Genomic DNA, 21,118 nt, shown 5'->3' with positions numbered 1-21,118 from the left:
TTAGGATTTACATCTTGATTAGGGTTAGGATTAGGGTTAGTATTATAATTTATTCAGGGTTTAATTATAGTTAGATTTATTATTAGTATTCAAATATGGTTAAGGTTAGGGTTAATGTTAGGATTACGATTAGGGTTATGGTTTGGGGTTATGGTTAGGTTTATTATTAACATCAGGGTTGGGGTTAAGGTTAGGTTTAGGATTATGGTTAGGGTCGTAGTTAACATTATGGCTAGGGTTAGGGTTTACATATTAGCTAGGGTTAAATTTTGGGTTAGTGTTAGGGTTAGGGTTAGGGTGATGATTAACATTATTTTTAGGGTTAAGCTTACGCTTAGGGTTAGGGTGATGACTATGGTTAGGTTAAGGTTTAAGATTAAGATTAGAGTTAGGGTTTAAGATTAGGATTAGGATTATGGATAGGATTACATATAGGTTTTTAGTTATGGTTAGGGTTAGGGTTAGGGCTAAGGATTATTGTTAGGGTTAGGGCTAAGGATTATTGTTAGGGTTAGGGTTTATGGCTATGGTTAGGTTAGGGTTAGGGTTTAGAGTTATAGCTAGGATTATGGTAAGGGTTATAGTTTACATCATGGTTGGGGTTAGAGTTAGGGTTAGGTTTATGGTTAGGCTTAGGGTTACGGTTATTGTTAGGATTATAGCTAGGGTTAAGGTTTACATCATGGTTAGGGTTAAGGTCAAGGGTAAGTAGTAGGATTAATGTTAATGTTTATATCATGGTTATGGTTAGAGTTAGGATTTGCATCATGTTAGGGTTAGGGTCTAGGGTCTGTATTATAGTTAGTTTTAGGGTTATAATTATAGTAATGATTATGATTAAGGTTAGGATTTTCATCTTGATTAGGATTAGGGTTTACATCATGGTTTAAATTATGGATAGGTTTAGGGTGCACATCATGATTAGGGTTAGGTTTAAAGTTATTTTTAGGTAATTACCATCGAGCCCTTAGGATGTTCCAAGATATTAATACCCTTCATATATTATTAATGCATTGTAATAGATGATTGGTGCATCTTAAGAGTTGTAGACCCATTCCCCATTTTTAGGGTTAGGGTTTAGGGTTATGATTAGGTTAGGTTAGGGTTAGGGTTAGGATTATGATTAGAGTAATGGTTTAGAGTTATAGTTAGGACTATGGAAAAGCTTAGGTTTTACATCATGGTTCGGCTTAGGGTTAGGGTTAACATTGGTATTATAGCTAGGGTTATGTTTTACATCATGGTTAGGGTTAGGGTTAAGGGTTACTGTTAGGATTAATGCTAGTGTTTGTAATGGTTTGGGTTAGATTTAAGGTTAGTGTTATGGTTAGGATTTACATCATGAATAGGGTTATTGTGAGGATAATGGTTAGGTTTAGTGTTAAAATCAAGGTCAGGGTTAGGGTTATGTTCTGGGATAGGGTTTAGGATGAGGATTAGGATCAAAGTTAGGGTTTACATAATTTTTTAGGATTAGGGTTAGCTTTAGGGCTTGGATTATGATTAGGAATTGGGTTATAATTATGGTTATTGTTAGGGTTAGGATTTACATCTTGAGTACGGTTAAGGTTAGTATTATAATTTATTTAGGGTTTAATTATGGTTAGAGTTAGAATTAGTATTCATTTATAGTGTTATGGTTTAAGGATAAAGCATGGTGTGAGGGTTAGGTTTATATAATAAAGCTTGATTTTAAGGTCAACGTTAAGGTTTAATTAGGGTTGTATTTAGGATAACGCATCATGAGGGTGAGAGTTAGTATTGAATTTGAATTATGGTTATTGTAAGGATAATGGTTAGGTTTTGTGTTAAAATCATGGTCAGGGTTAGGGTTATGTTTTGGGATAGGGTTTAGGATGAGGATTAGTTTCAAAGTTAGGGTTTACATAATTTTTAGGATTAGGGTTAGCTTTAGGGCTTGGGTTATGATTAGGAATGGGGTTATAATTGTGGTTATTGTTAGGGTTAGGATTTACATCTTGAGTAGGGTTAAGGTTAGTATTATAATTTATTTAGGGTTTAATTATGGTTAGAGTTAGAATTAGTATTCATTTATAGTGTTATGGTTTAAGGATAAAGCATGGTGTGAGGGTTAGGGTTATATAATAAAGCTTGATTTTAAGGTCAATGTTAAGGTTTAATTAGGGTTGTATTTAGGATAACACATCATGAGGGTGAGAGTTAGTATTGAATTAGAATTAGGATCCAATGAGGCTTAGAGCACATATTAAGGTTAGATTAAGGTTTAAGTTGTAGGTAGGGTCTATTTATATGGTTAGAGTTAACTTTAGGGTCTATTTCTAGGGTTAGAATTAAATTTAGGGTTAGGTTATGGTTAGGTTTCAATTATGCTTAGATTAAGGTTGATCTGGTTTATGGTTCAATTAGATCTATATTATGGATATTGTCAAGGTTAGGGTTTGGTTATGGCAAGTTTAAAATTATATTTAAGGTTTGTATAAGAGTTCAATTAGGGTTAAGAAATAACTTTATGATTCTATTATGTTAGGGTTACATTTAAATTAGGATTAATGTTTAATTAGGGTTAGGGTTTGGGATAGAATTCAATTAGGATTAGGGTTCAATAAGTGTTAGGGTTTGGATTAGGTTATGGTTAAATTTAGGTTAGATTAAGGTTATAGTTAATATTAAAATAGCTTAAAATTTCTTTTAATTCAAACAATATTATTAATATAAATTTAAAACAAGTTAAAGTTTCACCCTAACACTACTTAAGTTAAAATCTTCTCTGTTTAACCTTTATAAAATAATTTAAAATATTTAAACTTATTTTAAAATTATTTGAATAATAATAAAAATAACAAACCTTATATCAATACATATTTTATTAATAAATATAGTTGACAAAATAAATTTTAATACAAATTCTAAACTTAAAATAACTATAATATTTTTAAATTCTTAAATAAATGAGGAGTTAGTTAAGGAATAAATTTAAAACAAAAAATTATTTATAAATTGAGATTTTCTAAAAAATAATTAACATTTCTATTTTATTTTCACTTTTTACAAGAAAATCATTTCAAGTTTTAAATATCAATTAGTTTTAACTAGCATATACACCTTAAATTTTAATTTAATCTATATAAAATACACCGAGAGATATCCTTCTCAAGGCACCTATTTTTAATCAATTTGACACCCTAAAGTCAAATAGGCACCTCGAGAAGGATATCTCTTGGCCTATTTTATATAGATTAAATTAAAATTTAAGGTGTATATGCTAGTGGTAGTCGTGCAGCTCAAAATTTAAGGTGTATATGCTAGTGGTAGTCGTGCAGCTCAACGTAGAAAACATAAAATAAATCAATATATAATTATATAGTATCTTTTTATTAAAATAAATTATATTATAATATTATTATATTAATACGTAGAGATATATGAAATTTAATATTTCAATTTAGACTATTTTTTATAGCATATATGTGTTGCAAGATCAAATCAAATACTAAAATCTGAGATATATTAAGCTTTATTTAATCACAAGTATTATGGTTATGGTCAATGTTAGGGTTAAGGTTAGTGTTATGGTTGGTGTTAAAGTTTACATCATGGTTCGGGTTAGATTTATGATTAGGCTTGGTTTTACCATTGGGGTTATGATAATGTTTAGGGGTTATATCATGGTTAGGGTTAGCATCAATGTTAGGGTTTTCTTTTGGTATAGGATTATGGTTAACATTAGGGTTTAGGATTATGATTATAATTATGGTTCTAAGGTTAGGGTTAGGGTTATGGTTACAATTATGTTTAGGGTTTACATCAAACTTAGGGTTAAGGTTAGTATTAGGTTTAGGGTTAAGGTATATATATTTGTTAGAGCATAAAAATGATCAATAATAGGAGTTTCGAGAAGGATATCTCTTGATATGTTTAATATATAATATTGATATGTATAAGTTAGTAGTAGTTATGACACAACATGGAAGACATTGAATATGTTAATATATAATTATACAAATTATTAAGCTTCACGTTAGAGTTAGGTTTTACAATTACAATTATGGTTAGGGTTAAGGTCTACATGATGGTTAGTGTTAGAGTTAAGGATATGCTTTGGGTTTTGGTTAAGGTTAAGGTTTAGGGTTATCACCTTAGTGTTAAGTTTAGGGTTACGACATGATTATTGTTAGGGTTAGGGATTAGGTTTATGGCTAGGTTAGGATTAGGGTTAAGATTACGACGAGGGTTAGCGTTTAGGGTTATGGTTCACATCATGGTTGGGGCTATGATTAGTCTTAGGGTTTAGGGTTCTAGTTAGGATTATGGGTAGTGTTAGTGCTATGGATAGGGTTAAGGGTTAGGGTTGGCATAATGGTTACGATTTATATCATGGTTAGAGTTAAGGTTATGGTTTGGTCTATAGTTTAAGGTTGGTGTTAAGGTTTAAATATGTTAACATATAATTATACTATTGTATTATTAAGCTTAGGGCTAGAGTTAGGGTTTGTGGTTATGATTATGGATAGGGTTAAGGTCTACATGATAGTTAGGGCTAGAGTTAGGGATATGTTTTTGGTTTCAATTAAGGTTAAGGTTTAGAGTTATGGTAGGGTTAAGTTTAGGGTTACAACATGATTATTGTTAGTGTTAGGAATTAGGGTTATGGTTAGGTTTGAATTAGGTTTAAGTTTATGATGAGGGTTATTGTTAATATTATGGTTATGGTTATGGTTTGCATCATGGTTGGGGCTATGATTAGGCTTAGGGTTTTAGGGAACTTCTAGTAAGGATTATAGCTAGGGTTAGGGTATACATGATGATTAGGGCTAGAGTTAAGGTTAGGGATAGGGTTTAGGGCTAGGGTTAGGATGATGTTGCGGTTTATATGATGGTTAGGGTTAGGATTATAATTACAGATGACTTTAGAGTTAGAATTATGGTTACAGTTACAACTTAGGATATGCTTTAGGATTAAGGTTAGTGTTAGAGATTATTGTTATGATTACTGTTAGATTTTATGGTTAGGGTTAGGATTTAAATCATGGGTAGGGTTAATATTTAATTAGTGTTAGGGTTAGTGTTTAATAAAGTTATATTTCAAATCCATTATGATTTAGTTAGGGCTATAAATAGTGCTACAATTTGAATAGGGCTAAGGTTTAAGGATAAAGCATGTTTTTTGGGTTAGGGTTATGGTTAAGATTATGATTATGGTTATGGTTTACATCATGGTTGGGGCTATGATTAGGCATAGGGTTTAGGGATAAAATATGTTGTTAGAATTAGGGATTTATAAAAAATCTCGAGTTTGAGGTTAGGGTTAATATTTAATTAGTGTTAAGGATACCATTTAATTAGGGTTAGGTTCAAGTTATGGGATACATTGGCATAAAGGTTAAATTAGGGTTACGGTCAATGTTAGGTTGAGTTTAGGGTTAAGACTACCTTAAGGTTTAGGTTGTTTAAGATTATTAATGTTAGGATTAATTTTAGGGTCAAGTTATTGTTAGGGTTCAATTACAGTTATGGTGAAGATTAGGCTATGATTAAAATTACTATTATAGGATAAAGCTTGGGGTTAGGGTTAGGGTTTGAGCTATAGTTTACTATTGGGATTAAGGTTTAATCAAGGTTATAGTATGTTAGCATAAATATTTAATTAGCATTAGGATTTAATTAGCTCCAGATTAGGGATATTATGAAGGTTAGGGTTTGACTACATGGTAAGGATTTGGTTAGAGTTATGGTCAGTATTATAATTAAATAAAGGTTAGAATTAGGTTTGTGATTTATTGACATTGGGCTTAAGGTTTGGGCTATAATTTTGTTACAATTAGGGTTAGTATCAATTATGGCTACTTTAGGATTTAGTTAGGATTATGATTATTATTACAATTAAATTAGGACTAAATTAAGGTTAGAGTTAGTGTTATGATTAAAATAGGGTTAGCATGGTTTACGTTAGTATAAAGGTTTAATTAGGGTTAGGGTTCAATTAGGTTTGGGTGAAGAATACAATCAAGGTTAGGTTAGGTTTAAGGTTAAGGTTATGCTAGGGGTAGGGTTTAAGTTCAAGATAGGATTTAATTATGATTATAATTAATTTTAGGGTGAGGTTTTTGTCATGGGTCAATTATGATTATATTAGGTTAGGATTGATGCTAGGTCATAATGAGGGCTGCCATTCTAGGAATCTTATTTGGGTTAGGGTTTAATAAGTATTTGATTTAGTATTACAATTCAATTAAATTTTAATTAGTTAAGGTTAGGGTTAATGTTTAATAAAAAATATATTTAGAAACAAGAATTTAGAAAAAAAGTATACTTCCCATGTAGGAGTCAAACACAAGTCAACAAAAAATATCTTATTGCCTAATTTACCATGAAACCCAAAATGTTGACATCCAACACATTAATTTAAAATGGATACATTATAATAGAATCTAACTTGAATGATCAATGTAGCCAAACCTATGGTACTGGTAAGATTATAATAAAATTGTAAGTCCAAATTGAGTTTTTGATTAAAATTATTAGCACACAAATTCTTATTGATCTTTCTAAATTAAAAAAATAAAAATTATATATTATTTTTGAAATATTTGTGCAACTCAACTAAAAATAAATAGAATATAAATAGAAAACTCACATAAATTAGAAACATTTAATAATAAATATATTATATAGTATTTTTTAAATATTTTTGTAGATATGTAACTTATTTTTTTGAGTTTAGAAACATTATATTTTTATGGTTGAAATTTAGAAACATTAATTTTTTTTTTCATCTTTTTAAATTGAAAAAAAAAATCACATCTATATGATAAATTAGGAACATTTAATAATAAATATATTATATAGTATTTTTAAATATTTTTGTAGATATGTAATTTATTTTTTTGAATTTAGAAAAATTGTACTTTTATGGTTGTAATTTAGAAACATTAAAATTCTTTTTCATCTTTCTAAATTGAAAATAATAAAAATATTTGTTTAGGCATGTAATTGTATTTTTTATGTTTAAGATTTAGAAACATTGATATTATTTTTTATCTTTTTGAATTGAAAATTAAGATTCTTTCCTTACTTTTTATTCTCATAATATTGCTTCTAATTTTATTATTCCTAATCTTATCTTTTATAGTGAAAAATAATTGACCATAATAACATTCAATGTACCCATCAATATCTTAGGAAAAAAGACTAAAGTCTGTTTCATCACTATGTGCAAATGAAAATTGTTGATATCAAATTGATACTAATATTTCTATTGTAATTTTTTTTTCTTTTGCATGCAAATCAATTGAAATTGTAAAATTAAAATAAATCTTGTACTTTTGCAATTTATAAACCAGGGCTGCATATGATGTTGAATTGAAATTGACTAAGTGTTCTCAAGATCAATTCGCCATTGAGCAGAATACTATCTTCCCGATTACTCTATGAGAGGGAGCATTCCACCAGGAGACAAGCTGCAAATCAAACAAAGCTCCCCAGTAGACAAGCTGCAAATCAAACAAAGCTCCCCAGTAGACAAGCTACAAATCAAACAAAGATTCATCATATAATGATAATACTTCATATTTGTAACCCTAGTCTGCCATGAAAGAGTATTATAGCACAAAATAGAGTTTGTACATGAAAGAGTATTATAGCACAAAATAGAGTTTGTACATGGAAGAGTTCTTGTAGCTTGCTCTTCACAAGGCAGTACTCATGCTTCATATACTGCAAACATTGTAGACACCTGCACAGATAAAATAATTGCTTTTAAAATCTATCAAAAATTATAAAACCAGACTAAAATCAAAATGTGCAGTTAATAAATTAGTTAAAGTGCTAAAAAATCAAAATGTACAGTTAATAAATTAGTTAAAGTGCTAAAAAATAGAGTTATGATGACCTGCAACATCCATGTATGGTTGCATCCTATATTGAACATCTCTCATAGATTTGATCAATAAAGAAACACCAAATTTCAAAGAATGGAAGAATATTTTAAATATTGAAAATCAAATATCTCATTTTTAAAAAAAATTGAAAGACAGAAAGCCCACAGAAATTATGATAGTCTTCATAAAGATGATGAAAATATTTAATAAAATACTGTATCTTCTATTTTTTAAAATTAGAATCAAATGCATCCATAAATGGTTCTCTCATAAATCCCTTAACAAGGATGTTAAATGGAGAGCTGTAGAGACTCAGATTTATGTATCATTACAGCACAGAGTGAAGACATGAAGATGAAAAGCTCGCCTGGAAGACAGGAAAGAGAACCTCAAAATATTGCAGTTGTTGGATACATAAGAAGAAAAGCAAACATAAATCATATAAGCGAATTTTAAAACAGGCATCCAAATGAGGGATACATTAAACAAAATTGATTTCAGGAGGTTCGATATAACAATGATTATGACAACATAGGTAACAGTAACTTGAAATGAAAGCCATTATTCATTTAAAGAGACCATAGTGAATGGCTGGTTTTCCACCACAGCCATTATTCATTTAAAAAAACCATAGCGAATGACTGGTTTATTAATTGACATGTTATAATTTCAAACTCAACCCAAACAAAACAGAATCAACAAAAAATATTATTCAAACATTTACCAAAAAAGGACAAACCATTCAGAGCATGATGTCGTGATACCATTCAGGTTGCATGTCTTCAGTGCTAGCTACAACTGTAAGAGCTATAAAATCAATAATGAAAAGTATTGTGGTAAAATCAATTTTAATATTTTTAAAATCAATTTAGGTGCTAATTTATTAATATGGTCATAACTACTACAATATAACAATATAAATAATACAATATTACGTCCATCCGTGTGCTGCATAGCCATCTACATTCAATAATACGGCAACCCAAATCAAATATAGTAGCAATCTAAGAGGTATCAATGGAAGGGAAAATTCAGGCAATCCAAACAATGTTAAACAGTAATATGATCAAAACCATTTTAAAGAATTTGCTTAAGCATTCAAATAGGTGACATTACATTTAATTTGGAAATGGTTGAGTAGAAATGTAATAATACCCAAACGGCACAATCCACATATGAAAGATCGATCGTAAGTACAAACAAAGCTGTCTCCTGTTATGGTGACATTACAAAATAATTTTCTCTGGACGTTACACTGTCAATTAATTTCCTGGATTAATCACAAACCCATCGTGAGGCACAGGAAGATACATGACAGGCGATTGGCAGGAAGATACATGACAGGCAATTGGGAGGAAGAAATATTTCTTATCATCTTACCTCTGGTACTTAAATTGTAGTGCCTCGTTCTTCAATGAGTGCACACCAAAAACAAATGGTGCCGGTACTAAACAAATGTCATGGATTTATTTCTTTTATAAAGACAACAAGTAGCATGTTATAGAAGAATAAACGTCTCAGCTTTTGTAACAGCGAAGACCACTCTTCTACCACCGTCCGATGAAGTAATGGCAGATTTGTAACTGCAAGAGCATGCAATATTGAATGTGCATTTGTAACGGTCAGAAGAGCATGCAGACTACGAGATATGCATTTGTAACTCTCAGAATATGAAACATTTCTTTTTTCTTACACTGTTATTCATGATGACCTCGTATTGATGTCATTGTAGGTTACGCCTTTCGGCGTAATTAATTGAAATTCTAAACTTAAAATAACTATAATATTTTTAAATTGTTAAATAAATCAAGAGTTAGTTAAAGAATAAATTTAAAACAAAAAATTATTTATAAATTGAGATTTTCTAAAAAACAATTAGCATTTCTATTTTATTTTCACTTTTTACAAGCAAATCATTTCAAGTTCTAAATATCAATTAGTTTTAAAATAAATGGTAGTTTGAGTTAATTTAAAAGTAGAATCTAAATATAAATAGAATCTTTCTATATTTTCTATATATATGAGAAAAATTTCTATTCTATTCCCTTTTGCATGCAAATGAATTCAAATTCTAAACTTAAAATAGCTTTTTTTTTATAGTTGTTAAATTGATTTTTTAGATTTATAATCGTGACACTGTCATACAAATCATACATACCATTTTTGTTCAATAAAAGATGTCAATGGACAAGCTGTTAATTAATTTGACGTGTATTTTAAAATTTATTCTAAAATTAATTGTTGATTCATTTAACAACATTAAAAAAAACTATTTTAATTTTAAAATGTGAATTGATAGTGAATTGATTTTCATGCAAAACCAAAAAAGGTCGAATAGAAATGTTGTTAAATGAATTAATATCAATTAATATCAATTAAAAATATAATATCAATTAATTTTTACTAATGCCTCTAGATTATAAGTTTAATTTTTATTTAAAAATATATAAATAATATATTACATAAATAAGTATAATAAAAAAGTAGAAATATCAAATTACTATTGATAATATTCATTTATTCTTATTTATCGAATATATTTATTAATGAAGATAAAATAGAAATCGGTGGTCTGTGTTTTTTGGTGACTCTGCGTTTGGTTGAGATCTGGCATCCGACGTGGCGACCCTCGCTTGACAGTCACTCCTCCCAATGTTCCAGGTGTGTGCGTTCCTTACTGTATTTATAGTTAACTCATAATGTCCGCTCTACCATTATTACCTCTGGCAGAAGCCGTGCCGCCCGCAGTGAAACCCATTAATGCATCTAACACTACCTCTGCGTTTAAACCTAACACTACCGAAACCGAAAAAAACAATGCTCAGTCAGTCACGAAAACCTTCTCTGAGGCGGTGGCGAATTCCTCTGTCGCTGCTACCGCTAGGTTTAGTGCTTCTCCTCAACATGAAGAGACCGAACCAGGTAAGAGATCTATGGGTGGTTTGAGGCCTTTTTCCATCTCCCCTAACCCTGAAATGTTAGATGAAATAGAGAAAGAAAAGGGTAGGTTAAAGAACTTTGCAATTTTTTTCGCTGCTGTTGATGTTAAACGAAGCCCTGCAAGAAAATTTTTGGATGATTGGTTTTATAACTATTGGAATTTGAAATTAGGGTATAGCATCTCTTTCTGTCGTCAATTGCAGAAGGGTCTATTTGTCATCTTTTTTAAATCTGCAGAAGCCAGGAGGCTGTCCTCAAAAGGCAGTATTGGAATGTAGGTAATACATCCTTTCGAGCCTTAGCTTGGTCTCCAGAGGCTATACATGAAGAGGTGTTGGCCTTGTCTGCACCAAGGTGGATCATTGTTAAAAATTTGCCCCCATATCTTTGGCGATTCATTATACAGTTGTTGGAGCCACTCGGCAAGGTCATTAGGTTTGATGATTCCTCTCGATTGGTTCCACACATGGACGCTAGAGTGCTAGTGTCGATTAAGCCGGGCATTGAAATCCCTCCGGCTCTTGAAATAAACATTTCAGGGGATGTAATCTCTTGTCCTCTGGAGATTTTAGGGGGACTAAATGCTTGTTTTCTTTGTAAGAAGGAGGGACACCTTCGTCGTGACTGCCCCATCATCAAAAGGAAAAATGAGACTAACTCAAACCCTAAATCTTTTGATACTGGTAAATTGAACAACTCTGTTCCTACTAATAAAAACAATGAAATCTCTACAGTGTTGTCTGCCCAACCTGCAACTAACAATAAAAATCACGACAATACCATTGCGACCAAACCCCAACTAGATGTTAACATGACAGATGGTTTTCAAGTTGTTAAAAGGAAATCAGATAAAAAAAGAAGAAGGAAAACTAACATCTCTGATGCCCTTAGTGATAAAATTAATAAATCCAATACTCCACCGGTGACCTCTACACCTACTGCTCCTCTTACCTCAATAGATACCTCCCCCATTGTGGCCAAAATTAAGACTTTCAAAGAAATTGAGGAAGGGTACTATTTGGAAATTGTACCAGCAAATAATGGTAACTTGATATCTATCCCTCCCAAGCACACAGATGATCAATTTTACTCTACTCCTACGGTTGGACCTGGCAGAGGAAATGACCAATCTAAAATTCCTGATGCGGAAGCTGAAGATTTAGATTGGCAAAAAGATTTCCCCAAGTCTAAGCGTCGGGGTAGACCTCCTGGGTCCAAAAATAAAAGCCCTGTTGGGCCCATGAGTGAAGAAGGATCTGCACAATACAATACCACCAATACAGGTGGATCTATGGACCTTACTTGCGTCCCTACTGACAACAGATTAGAATGAATTTTATCTCATGGAATGTAAGGGGCCTTGAGTCCCCGGATAGGAAATACATTGCTAAGCGTTTTCTGGACACTATTAGCAACAAAGACTTTATTATGTTGCAAGAAATTAAAGCTGTTGATTTTATTTTAGATCTTAATCTTGAATTCATCTGGAAAGATTCAATTAAATTATGTTCTGCACACTCCAAAGGAAAGGGAGGCACTGCGCTACTTATTAATCCTAAATGGTCCAAACACATTGTTGATAAAGGTAGATCCCCATGCAATAGTGCTGTATGGGCATCTATCTGTATCAATAATGTTACATTTGGAGTCTGCTCCATTTACGCTCCCAATGAACCTCAGGAGAGAGCTGAACTTTGGTTATGGATATCATCCCTTCCAGACATCCCATGGATATTGGGAGGAGACTTTAACATGGTTGAGTCTCAAAAAGACAAATCTGGAGGCAGACCATTTAACTGGAAACCTACTGAAGTTATGCCTTGGAATAATATGATCCAAGGAAAAAAACTGTTTGACCCTCTGAAAAACATTGACAATACCAATACTAATCTGAAGTATACCTGGTGTAACTTTCAACAGGCCTCCTCCCATATCTATGCCAGACTTGACAGATTCTATGCTCACTTGAACAGTTTCTCCTTCATACCTGACAAAAATGGCAATGCTGTATCTGTTCACCCTACGGCCCTATCAGACCACCATCCTATTTCTGCTTGTATCAAACTATCTTGTGTTCCACAAGCACCTCTAGTTGGCAAATCTAGATATATTCTTAATACCTCTTTGCTAAAAGATGAAGACATATTGATAGCCATTCAACTTATAAGCTCCTTTAATAAGAATAGTTATCCTTCCCTTTCCTACTGTGATAGATGGCAAAAGAATCTTCTTGCTTGGAAAGCCTTACTTCAAACGATTGGCCAAAAGAAGGCCAAGGATTATAGATATATTGAGAAATCCCTCTCGGATAAGCTTTGCTCTGCTAAAGCTAGTATGCAGAGCAACTCGACTAATCAAAATCTATTACCTATGGTATCTAGAGCTAGGGACAACCTTAGATTACATCAGCAAAAACTTGTTAATGGTGTCAAGATCAGATGCAGGGCTCACTGGCTTCAATTCGGTGATAAAGGTACAAAATTCTTTTTTAACTATCTTAAGCAAAAACATACGAACGAAACTATCTCAAGCATCTCTGTGGAGAATATTGAGCTAGTGGACCCTGAGGAGATAAAGGCTACCTTCTCCAAATACTACTATAATCTGTTTACTTTTGAGGACACTATGGAATCCGCTAAGCTCAGAAAACAAATTAGAACCATTATACCTAATAAGATAACCCAGTCCGATTCTGATTCTTTGGGACAAAGCATAACTAAACAAGAGATTGTTAATGCTATCAATACTCTTAAAAAGGAAAAATCTCCTGGGCCTGATGGTATCCCAGCTGAGTTTTATCAAGCTAACATTGATTGGATAAGCTCCGATCTCCTTGACCTGTATAATGAAGCTTTTGATAAAGGCTCTCTCGGCAACATGATAAACAGGGGTATTATCAAATTAATCCCTAAAGAGGGAGACAAAACTAATATCAAAAACAGGAGACCAATTATGCTTCTGAATGTATCATATAAAATTTTGGCCAAAATTCTTGCTCGTAGATTAGAAGGTATCCTGCCTAAGTTTGTGAGCCCTACCCAGACTGGTTTTATTAAAGGTAGATACATACTGGAAAATCTTATAACCAGTTGGGAAGCAATGAAATGGGCTAAGACCTCCAACCAAAATGCTGCTATCCTTCTCTTAGATTTTGAGAAAGCCTATGATAGACTAGAATGGAGCTTTATTGATACTATGCTCAAGGCCTTTGGTTTCCCTAACCTATACTATAAGTATATCAAACTTTTGCTTAAAGATGCTATGGCCCAAGATGATATTAATGGATCTCTTTCAGAGCCCTTTCCTCTAACTCGATCTATTAGACAGGGATGTCCACTTGCCCCTGCTCTATTTGTAATTGCTTCTGAAGCTCTTACCTACATCCTTACTGACGACACTTTATCCCCGGCTGTCAAAGCTATCACTCTTCCCAACAATGAGGATCTGTCTATCTGCCAATTCGCTGATGATACTAGCTTATTCATTAAGACGGAAGATGATAACTTTAATTGTCTTACTAAGAAACTTGATCTCTTCTGCTCGATCTCGGGTGCTAAACTATCTCAGGCCAAATGTATTTGTCTTGGCTGGGATGAACATCCTCCGGGGTGGTTGTTGAAATTTGGCTTCCAGTGGGGTTGCCCAACCACCATAACAAAATACCTGGGCATCCCTTTTGCTGTTGATCCCTCTATTAAGGATATGTGGTTATGGGTTAAGACCAAAATCACAAAAAAGCTTAATAGCTGGTTCAACCGATTCCTGTCACTTGCTGGCAGACTTCAAGTCTGTCAAAAGATTTTATCTTCATACAACATATACTACGCTTCTACTTGGATGTTCAACAACTATCAAATTTTAGAAATCCAGAAGTCTATAAGGAACTTCCTTTGGTCAGACAGTAAAGGAAATAAAAAGTGCCACATGGTTAAATGGGACTGGTGCTGCACTAATAAAAAATATGGAGGGCTTGGGCTAAAAGACCTTAGACTCCAAGGTATTGCACTTGCCACCAAGTGGATCTCTCACTGTGTAGATGGAGAAGAACCATGGAAAGTACTTGTTAGGAACAATATCTTGAGAGGTTACCCAAAAAAAGCTAAAACTTGGAAAAATCTCCCATTTGCTGATATCATCTTTGGTAAATTTCCTACTGCTGTGCATGGCTCTGCAGTATTCAAAACATTATGGAGAGCTTGGGAGTTGTCTAGACACTGCATTTCTGATAATGCATTCCATTCGGACGACTCTCTACATGGTGAGAGGTCTATTTGGTGGAATCTGTATCTCCAAGGGAAGCCGCTTGCCTTGACTCAAGGCTGTTCGGCCAAAGTATGGAATAACTTGGGAATCTCCACATTCATGGACCTTTTTGAAAATGATTGCTTGATTAATTGGGATGAGTTAAGATATAAATATAATCTTCCTGTCGCTCATAAAAAAACATACTCCATGCTTACTAGAGCCTGCTTGAATATCCCTTCAAACTACCTCGTTGACTCTCATAGATTCACTAACAGCAAATGGACTGATGGTTCTCTTCTGACTAAACTTAAAGCCAAAAATGTTTACAACTCCCTGAATAATAATCTTAGTATTATTAAGCATGTTAATAATGTGTGGTATACTGACCTGGAGATGAAGGACTGGAATAAAATTTTTAAAAGAATCTGGAAATCCTCCATTGACCCCAAGATCAAATGTTTTAGATGGTTATTGTTAATTAATAGAATACGTATTAACAATTACCAGATGAATTATGATAGTTGTACCTTCTGCAATAAACCTGAAACTTGTAGACATATATTCTTTGAATGTAATTTTGCAAAGAAAGTATGGGAATTATGTGGAATTACGTACCCCAAGTACATTGATATCTTTGAAATTATTACAGGTTGCATTCATGGACTTAAAAATGATTCTAATATTCTATGGTTCATTATTTCAGCTAACCTTTTATGGCAGCTATGGAAATGCAGAAATGAGGAAAGGTTTCAAGGTGCACATAGATCTCTTACTGAGTTATACCTTAAACTCACCCTTATTAAAATCTCTTCGTAGGTTTGTATTACGATGATGATCGAGAGGGAGAAACTGATCAGATTCCTCAAGATGGGGCACTCTACTATGTTCGTGTTTGAAATGAAAGACGGTTACGACTATCGTAACCACATGAACAATATGGTTTTTTTCAATAAAACGGTGAAAAAGCTGCACAAGGAAATTACCAAAAACAAGAATGTGACTGATGATCAGATAAAAATGATTGCTCAAATCCAAGCTAATAAAAGCATCGCTTGGATGGAAGGACCTCTCGGATGGACAACTTGGGTTGATCAGTTTGAAGACCTACTGCATTAATACCTTTTATGCTATTGTATAGCTGCTTCACTATGTAATTTACATTTTTGGCTGCTCTTGTGACTTACTCTCCGTGTGAGGCATGCCTCCGGAGCTGACTTAATTTTGGAACCTCCTCGTGCTGTAATTCTGTTGATAACACTATATTTAATATAAAAAATATATTTATTAATAAAGTATATTTTGATACAACCTTTGTTAATTTTATTATTATTCAAATAATTTTTAAATATTTTATTAATGTTTCAAATTATTTCATAAAGCTTAAACCTATTTGATTTTATTATCATTAGGGTTTGATAAGAATAATATAATTTTAATTATAAGAAACTTTAAACTATTTTAAAATGTCTTTATTTCATAAGAACAAAGTTTCAAGGTAATTATTTCATAAAAATATTGAAATAAGAAAGAAAATATTTATAATAAAAGTACATAATAATAAAGATTCTTTTAATATTTTATAAAAAATGAAAATAAATACATTATCCTACAATAGTTATTACCATCAGGATTTGATAAACATTAAAAAGCATACTCTAATCATTTAAAGTTATATAAGTTTTAGTTTTAAATTTATTCTAAAACTAATTGTTGATTCATTTAACAACATAAAAAAATAGAAACCCTAACTATAATGAAAACCTTACCATAATCAAATCCTCACCTTGAAAATATCTCTAATCTAGACCTAATTGAACTCTAAACCATAACTTGACCCTAAACTTAAATATAACCCTAACTTCACCCTTACTACAACCCTAAACCTAACCCTTAACACTAACACTTAACCTATGATATAAACCCTAACCCTTGACATAATCCTAAACGTAACCCTAATCGTAAGCCTAACCATAATCTTAACCCTATCCCTAACCTTAACCCTAACCATGATATAAATCCAAACCCTAAACATTAGCCTAACCCTAACAATGATGTAAATCCTAACTACAATCCTAACCCTAACCCTTAACTTTAACTCTAACTCTCTAATATAAACCTTAAACCCTTAACCTGAATCTTAACGTTGTGATATAAATCCGAACCCTAAACACAAAACTAACCATAATTGTAAATCCTAACCCTAATCTTAATCCCATGATATAAAGTCTAACCCTAGAAATAATCATAACAATAACACTAAATCCTAATCCTAACAACAATTGTAAGCCTAACCCTAACCTTAACCCTAAATACAAAATCTAACCATTAACCTAACCCTAACAATGATGTAAACCCTTACTGCAATCCTAACCCTAACCATTAACCTAACCCTAAAAGTGATGCAAACCATAACTATAAATCCAAACCATAACCATAATTATAAATATAAACCCTAACCCTAGACACAATCCTAAATATAACGCTAAATCCTAAGCCTAACCACAATCTTAACTCTTTCCCTAACCTTAATCATAACCATGATATAAATCTAATTCCTAACCATTAACCTAACCTTAACAATGATGAAACCCTAACTCTAATCCTAACCCTAACTCTAACCCTCTAATATAAACCCTAACCCTAACATTGTGATATAAACCCTACCCCTAAACATAAAATTAACCATAATCATAAATCCTGATCCTTCATATTCCTTGTCGGCATCCTTATTCTTATTCTTCAGCCATTGGCATTTCCTATCCTTCAGCGATTGGCGTTTCCTATCCTTCAGCGAATGCTGTTTTATAATTTATTCATTTCATTTCATTAGTAACTGTAGGAATACGATACAATTCTTTTTTGTTTACACCGTTACAAATGGGTGGGTGGCATTGTAGGTTACGCCTAACAAGCAGTAAATTGGTGATGACGTGGGAGAAAAGAAAGTATTACATATTTGGGCTTATGAACAGTAAACTGATTGATGTTTGAGTTATCTAACGCATTAAACAACGTTGGTAAGAACAGAAAGAAAAGAAATGGCAGAGGAGTTTTCATATCTTCGCATATGAAGAGCAAATTGATTGATAATTGGCAGATTTTACCGAGGCATTCAGGGAACAAGCCAGCGCAGCAAAGACGGCTCAAAGATAACATTTCCTATTACATAGACTCATTTTCCAATGAGTTCAACAATAGTTTATATACATAATTAGTTTTCACCTAGTGATACACTTTGATATGAATGCATGGTTCAACCTCCATTAATTATTCATTACATCATTGTACATCATAATGATGTTTCTTATACATTTAATATTACTGTCACATTCAGAGAAGTATGATTTATGATTTATATTACTGTCACATAACTAAGTGGAAGATTTTCATACACCCTCTTATTCATTACATCATAACATCATGATCCTTAGAAAAAAAAAAATTACAAGATGATTATGATGATTCTATGTATTCTTTTTTATATGTGAAATAATTACGCCGAGAGGCGTTCCTACAGTCGCAGCAGGGGGAAGTGAAGGCATCCGTGTATACACTAAAGAAAACGGATGATAGTTACGTTTTCAAAAAGTTGGATGGTCACAGTCACAGCAGGAGCAAGTTACACACTATCCTGCAGCGGTTACATGCATGCTCCAAACACAATATGATTTGAATCAAAGATTCTGCAACAGTTACAGATTGCATACTACAAACGACTGGGATGAAGAATGTAACCGAACGTTACAAGGAAGTTGAAACAATTGAAACGATTGAAGCGATTGAATTTTCTTGGCTGTCCATCGTGGCATCAAGAAAGCTTTTGCAGTCAAAGTGATGAGTAAGGAACAGATGAAAGCCTACAAATTGGCAGCTACGGAGAAGGAGATTCTGTCTTCATTGGATCATCCATTTCTGCCGTCTCTGCTTACCCACTTTGAGTCAGAGACTCATACATTTCTGGCCATGGAGTATTGTTCTGGAGGAGATATTAACGTGTTGAGGCATAGGTAACCCAGTAAAACCTTTTCAGAGTCCACCATAAGGTGAATATTTGTGTTTATGTGTTCTTCTATATTTCTAACTTGCATTTGGTGGATGTCTGTGTCCTGCTTTATTCTGATTTACATGCGGAAATAACCCAAACAACGCGTTCACCGAAAATTTCAATATCAATCTAATTATATTTGTTATGTTTTTGCAGTCGGTATCGGGGGATCCTGGTGCATAAACTTCTCCTCTATAATTGGAGACTTTTTGAGAGAATAAACTAATTAAACACTTTGTACGATTATCTTTGTTACTATATAATTGTGCAGATATTTTTTGTCTGTATATATAACAGAGAGATTCCTCAAGGTCAACAGGTGAAATAATGGTAATTGAAGTCATTTTTTTAGATGATCACCTGTCTTCATCCATGTGCAGGTTTTACGCAGCAGAGGTGATTGTAGCGTTGGAGTATTTGCACGAGAAAGGAATCGTATATCGAGATCTGAAGCCAGAGAACATATTGGTGCAAGATAGTGGGCACATAATGCTCACTGATTTCGATCTGTCCCTGTGTCTCATATCTGATCATGGCGAATATAACGAATGGAAATCTCGTTCGTTTGTGGGTACGGAGGAGTACATCGCACCAGAGGTCCTGTGGGGCAAATTCCATTCATACCCAGTCGAGTGGTGGTCTTTCGGCGTCTTTCTATACGAAATGAGTCACGGTCAGACACCTTTTAGGGGGTTTAGTCGAAAGGACACCTTTGTGAATATTATGAGCAAGGACCCCTTTTTCTCATCCTCATCTTCTCTGGATGATCTTATTCAGAAGCTCCTTGCGAAAGAGCCGACAGAGAGGCTAAACAGAAAGCAAATAAAAAGCCACCAATTCTTTTGGGACATGTGATGGGATCAACTGCAGTTTGTTTCTAGGCCTCCTTTTGTGCCGCCGCTCTCTCCTGAACCTCTTCTCACTTTTCACAAAGAAAATGAAGAAGAAGAAACAGAAGACATAAGCTGCGGCTATGTGGAATCAAGTCAATGATTGATTTGGCCTCAAAAACTATTTACCTATATAAAATTAAGGTGAAAGTAAAATTACATTATCAAAGTTTACATGTTTTCAATCTTATAAAATTAGATTAAAAAAATCACAATCAATTATTCATTATTATAGATGTGTTTGTTATTTTTAAAATATATTTATATATTTTTTTTTTTAATTTCTATTTTGATAATAATTTCACTTTATTTTGTTAAAATGTGTAGATTACCAAACAATTGTAGCAAAACCAACATCTATAACTTTTTGTCCTCTTATCAATATATTAAGAAAATGATAATAAATGTTAAGAATGCAAATAATATGTATATGATTTCAAAAAAAATATTGTAAAAATTAATTTATTATAATAGTATCAATTTAGAAAGAGAAAGGAAGAAAAGAATCCTAATTTTTAATTTAGAAAGATCAAAAAGGAATTTATATGTTTCTAAATCTTAAACATAAAAAATATTATGTTTCAAATTTACATCTAATACACAAATATTTAAAAAATAATACACAATCTTTAATTTTCAATTTAGAAAGATAAAAAACAATTCTTATGTTTCCACATTTTAATTTCTAAATTGGAAAGATCGAAATTACATACACAAATATTAAAAGAACTTTTTATGTCTCTAAATTTTAATCATAAAAATATAATGTTTCTAAATATAAAAAAAAATCAAAACTATGTATATAAATAAATATTCTTAAAAAAATTATATACTCAAATTGTTTCATAAAGGTTAAACCCTTAAATTAAGATTATATTTTAATTATGGTTATGGTTAGGGTTGGAGTTTGATAAGATCTTAATTATATTTTTCTTTATAGTTAGAGTTTAAATTTTATTAAGTTTAGAGTTAGATTTAAGGTGACGAGTAAGATAATTTTAATTAAAAGAAATTTTAAACCTCTAATCTTACCTAATTGAAATCTAAGCATAACCTAACCCTAAACTCAATTGAATGCTAACTATAAACCTAATTTAACCCTAACTCTACTCCACATTCAAACAAAACCTTAAATAAAA

General features: G+C 32.3%; 1 protein-coding gene across 1 annotated transcript; it reads left to right on the top strand.

Annotated features, from left to right (window-relative positions):
* The first annotated feature begins 19,416 nt into the window (after positions 1–19,416).
* On the top strand, positions 19,417–19,944 carry LOC131867718 (serine/threonine-protein kinase OXI1-like). Its single transcript, XM_059215522.1, has one exon. The coding sequence runs from the start codon at positions 19,417–19,419 to the stop codon at positions 19,942–19,944; it is 528 nt and encodes a 175-aa protein (XP_059071505.1).
* Positions 19,945–21,118: the final 1,174 nt, after the last annotated feature.

Source organism: Cryptomeria japonica, unplaced genomic scaffold (genome assembly GCF_030272615.1).
Source record: "Cryptomeria japonica unplaced genomic scaffold, Sugi_1.0 HiC_scaffold_178, whole genome shotgun sequence".
NCBI classification, from domain to species: domain Eukaryota; kingdom Viridiplantae; phylum Streptophyta; class Pinopsida; order Cupressales; family Cupressaceae; genus Cryptomeria; species Cryptomeria japonica.
The sequence above is the reverse complement of the archived record's forward strand: the minus strand, read 5'-3'. Positions and strand labels throughout refer to the sequence as shown.

Excerpts from the sequence above, each read along its gene's own strand:
- LOC131867718 (XM_059215522.1), top strand. The coding sequence starts at position 19,417 with ATGGTAATTGAAGTCATTTTTTTAGATGATCACCTGTCTTCATCCATG.